At 46.1% G+C, this 5,000-nt stretch overlaps 1 protein-coding gene across 1 annotated transcript in view; it reads right to left on the minus strand.

Annotated features, from left to right (window-relative positions):
• The window catches only part of celsr3 (cadherin, EGF LAG seven-pass G-type receptor 3), a 123,035-nt gene that overhangs the window by 19,982 nt on the left and 98,053 nt on the right, over positions 1-5,000 (minus strand). The window contains exons 29-30 of the mRNA XM_063209446.1: positions 4,173-4,175; positions 2,991-3,114 (exon numbers count right to left, since the gene is read on the minus strand). Coding sequence (XP_063065516.1) covers positions 2,991-3,114; positions 4,173-4,175 — 127 coding nt within the window. The remainder of the gene's footprint in view (positions 1-2,990; positions 3,115-4,172; positions 4,176-5,000) is intronic.

Raw genomic sequence — 5,000 nt, forward strand, 5'->3', positions numbered from 1 at the left:
GGGGACAGGGGACGGGGGACATGAGAGGGGGAAGGGGGACGGGAGACAGGGGATAAGGGGACAAGGGACAGGGGGACGGTAGACAGGGGATAGGGGGACAGGGGACAGGGGGACGGGAGAAGGGGACAGGGGAAGGGGGACAGGGGACAGGGGACGGGGAATGGGGAACAGGGGACGGGAGAAGGGGACAGTACAGAAGAAGGGGACGGGAGAAGGGGACGGGAGAAGGGGACAGTACAGAAGAAGGGGACGGGAGAAGGGGACGGGAGAAGGGGACAGGAGAAGGGGACAGGGGAAGGGGACAGGGTACAGGAGAAGGGAACAGGGGATAGGGGACGGGGACAAGAGAGAAGGGGAAGGGGACAGGGACAGGGGACAGGAGAAGGGAAACAGGGGACAGAGATGACTTTGTCAATTCAACTCAGAAGGGGACATAATACACTTTATACACTTTATTTAACAGACTGAGGGTCAGTTACAGTTACATTAAAAGATATCCATCACCCCCCACCCCCCATCCACACACAGACAGACAGACAATATCATTACATTAAAACACAAGACAGGCGTGAAAATGGATTTGTCAATTCAACAGAGGTGTAAAAAGTAAAAGAAAAGTAAAAGTAAAGGTAAAAACCCCATAATTTCCTTCCAACACAGGTCACTTATCTGAAAAACCAGTTGACCTGTGTACTTGTCTTATGATCAGCAGACTCTGCGTTGGTTACATCACGTTTTGTGGTGGGTTCTTGTTAGATTTTTAGTGTTTTCTGTAACAACAAGGTCTATCTACCTCATTAGATACAATGGAGTAAATGGTGTAACAGCTACACTCTAAGAAAATTTCCCTGCAAAATAACGGCAGTTACTGGCAATTATATTTACCTGTAATTCTACTGTTATTTCACACCAAAAATCAAATACAGCTCATTGCTGTTTAATGTATCACAGTATATAACATTTTTTCAGCAGCAATTGAACTGTTAAATAACAGTACTCTACAGAACGTTCACAGTATTAGTATTGTTAAACTAAAAGTGCTCTACAATATTTATGCAGTAGTATAAGTAAAATAACAGTACATTTCAGTTAAAAAGTTGAATTGTACTGTGTGATGACAGGCAAATACTGGGTCATAGTTGTATTCATGAATATGGCCATGGCAACTTCCCACCCCACCCATCATTCTCCATAACTGTGGTACCCTGGCCATGTTACCACCCCACCCTCCCATCGTTCACCATGACTGGAGTGCCTTGAGCACGATACTATGGCGCTATGCTGTATTGAGAAAATGGTTTGCGGTGGTCCTTTGAAAGTGTGGGCATGAATAAAATTGCAGAGTACGCAGTGCTATGTTACAATGATAGTGTGCAAGGTGGGCTTTTTACTGTATCTCTTGATGAGCCAATGATGAATATAGCATTGGTCAGTCTTAAAAAAAATATTTTGCACCAAGTAGCACAGCAAACAAGCAGCACTACAAGCTAGCTCTCAAAGCAATGCCTAATTTGCAGCAGGCACATTATATGCAACAATGCCACAAATGATGGCACATACAGCAAGCTTTCACAAAGAGGAAAGTGTGCAAGCATGTAAGCAAGCTTGTAGGCAAGCTTGTAGGCAAACAAGTGCTATGCTGTGCCATGCAGGCTAGCCAGCAGACAGGCAAGCAACTGAAGTGTTTATAGTCCAGATTTATATACAGGTGCAAGAGTACCATGTGACCAGAGTCATCAGGCCCTTGGCAGGTGACGCCCGTAATTGAATAATGGCATAACAGCCCTACTCAGGTGAGGCCAGGCACTGATTAGCAGATTGGTTTAGATGGGGCTGCTTGTTGCAAGAGTGTTACAAGTCCTTAAAATGTTTCAGCCAATCACACTTTCATCACTATCAAAATGCATGTGCTACTCACACTTTGCTGCATCAAGCACTTTTTAAGTATTGTAGTTTCCTTAGAAATTGTTTCATCATGCTTGATAGTATCAGATAATCTTTGAACAGTCAGAATGACTTCAGTTCTTCAGGTGGTATTGAAGTTTGATGGTGATCACGGACAAGTGGAGGATGAATGGGTTTCAATGGTGCTGCCTAAAATAACTTGTTATTTTCTAGAGATGCACCGGATCCAGTTCCGGATCCGGATCCGTCAGGATAATAGAGTTTTTCACAGGATCCGGGTCCGGCAGGATCTTAAGCAGTGGATCCGGTATCCAGCATGTTACCTAAAAATCAGGGTCTGGTGCATGTCTAGCCTAGGCTTTTCAGTCTTTCACAACCCCAATCACTGCATGGAGTGAAATCCCTTTGGAAGCGGCTATTGCAGGCAGTGTGGCAATAAGCCAATGAGTCTAAAAAAAAAGTTTGCGCCAACGTAATAAAAAGGGCCCACGTGTGCGAGTAGACTATATGTTTCAACCCTTTTGTAGGATCCGGTATCCGGTTCCGGATCCGGCAGGATCTTAAGCAGTGGATCTGGTATCCGGCAGGATCCTAAAAATCAGGATCCGGTGCATCTCTAGTTTTTTCCACAACGGCGAATACTGCTATTGTGCAGTACTTACTGTTTATGCTCAATATGTGACTCAAAGTAATATTTTCACAGTAGTTGTCTGTTTTTTCGAAAAACAGTTGAATGCTGTTGCAGAATTGCCGTAAATTAACAGCTATTTGTTACAGTGTATGTAATGTCATGTGCTAGTGTTGTACCTACACCATAAATTAACTTTTGCTTTTTCTTCTTATATGTAATTCAACATCCATATTCATAGTAGCCGTAGATATAGAGCACCAGCTGCGATGTCCTGCCTTTTGGGCACGGCCACCGATGGCACCCTTGGGCATTTTATCAAAAGGTTTGCATCTCATTCCATTTACAATCCATATATGCACAGTGTCTGAATTTAGAGTATTTTTTCCCCTGAAATGGCCCAGCACTTCCCATTAAAATAACTGTGTTAAGCCTTTGATGTCTTGGTCTCTCTCACCTCTCGCTGGGAGCTGTCCATCAGCACCCCGAAGGTGCCCAGCCTCTGGCACTGGCAGCGGACATGAGACATGTTCCTGTACACCACACTGCAGTCCTTCACCAGCCAGCAGCCGCCACACGGACTACAGGGAGAGAGGGGAGAGGCAGAGAGAGAGAGAGAGAGAGAGAGAGAGAGAGAGAGAGAGAGAGAGAGAGAGAGGGGAGGGAGAGAGATATATATAGAGAGGCAGGGGTGGGGGAGTGAGATAGAGAGAGAGAGAGAGAGAGAGAGAGAGAGAGAGAGAGAGAGAGAGAGAAAGAGAGAGAGAGGGGGAAAGAAATATAAAGAGTGTTTTAAGTAAGGGTTAACGTTCGGCGAGAAGGTCGCTACCGTGGAATAGCAGCACGACAGAGAGAATCTTTAGACCCCGACGCGGAGCGGAGGGGTCTTGTTCTCTCTGAAGTGCTGCTATTCCACAAAGCGACCGACTCGCCGAAAGTTAACCCGCTTATTATATGGATATACTTAAATGATTCACACATGCGGGGACATTTCTTTAGACCTATTTAATGTTAAGATTGTTGCTGCGCAAAACAAAACAGTGCCGTTGTGGAACATGCACCGCTAGGCAACAGCTAGGTAGGCTAGCCAGGACAACAGGTGTTGTCTATCACAGCAGCTGATTAGAGTGACAAAAGACCGGACCCCCTGCGGAGTGATATGAAACATTCGCTTTAGCCACTGACTTGTATACAAGCCAGTGGCTTTAGCAGTGAACGTCTTGTTGCCATTGACAGCGGTAGCCAGGACAACGGGTGCTGTCTATCACAGCAGCTGATTAGAGTCTTGTTGAAAAGTCGCTTTAGCAGTGAAAAGTCTTGTTGCCATTGACAGCGGTCTGTTATAGACCAACCCGTCCGTTATCGAAAAATAACAGACGTCCGAACGTTGGGGAGCCCCGTTGAAATGAATGGAGCATTCGACAGATGACGTCACAACCATATAATAAGTAAGGGATAACGGCTGACAAGGTGACCGGTTACACAAAGCTAATGGCAAGGCGGGGGGTCTGGCGACATGCTCTGGCGACATGCTATGGCGACGTGCGCAGCATGGAAGCACGAAGACAGCGCTGCCTCTCCAAGCCAAGTTATCCCGCTTATCTGCCGTTAGGGTAGGCTACTGTTTTAAACATCTTACTGTCTGTTAAGTAGGAACCATGTCACCTGCACAAGAATCTTGTGACCAAGATAGATGCGTCACTAAGCGGGAGTCTAACTTAGACGCGTCTAGAATCTTCGTTTGGTATACTGACGTTGTGATTATTTAATTTTCCGTAGATGATGTGCATGGTTTCCTTACATACCGTCGGCATATAAAACGAAGATATTATGTGTGTCTAACTTACGGTAGGGACACATAGGAGGCGAAGCGAGCGAAGCGAAGAGATCCAACCGCCATCAGGTTATCGCGGCGAATCAAATGGAATGGAACAGTTATGTTGTTGATTTGATTGGGCCGCAGCAGGCGAATTCGCTCCTCATTTGCATAACATTAAACTTTCTTTAAAGATGGCCTCTCAACGTAATTTAATTAATATTGCCGTGTTCCCAATTGTTATTGAATGTGTTACGCGTTGGTCCTGTTTTAAAAAACGTTCTGGTTGCTTTGTTTCAAGACGTTTTTGCAAGCTGGCAAGGTGGCTTGTGGAGAAACGAGAGAGTGTTCCGTGTTTCTCGTGGAAATGCGTCTCTGATTGGCTCACTCCTCCTGCTCTCGAAGAAACGCGTCTCTGATTGGCTCAGTCCTCCAGTTCTTGGAGAGAATGTAATGGGAAACAGAGTCGCCACTTCTCCGGGTGGTACTGCACTATAGGGGCGCCAACGGAGGCGTGCAGGCTCCATTCAGGGCTGTGCTCTTTCGACAGCGACCCCTAGGCGAGCTGCAGGCACGGAGCAACCAGAGTGAGCTGGCTTTATGTATGAGGCTTTGTGCTGTGTGTGTACCTGAGAGTAGCAACCAGCTGAT

The sequence above is a fragment of the Engraulis encrasicolus genome, chromosome 10 (assembly GCF_034702125.1).
Source record: "Engraulis encrasicolus isolate BLACKSEA-1 chromosome 10, IST_EnEncr_1.0, whole genome shotgun sequence".
Lineage (NCBI taxonomy): Eukaryota > Metazoa > Chordata > Actinopteri > Clupeiformes > Engraulidae > Engraulis > Engraulis encrasicolus.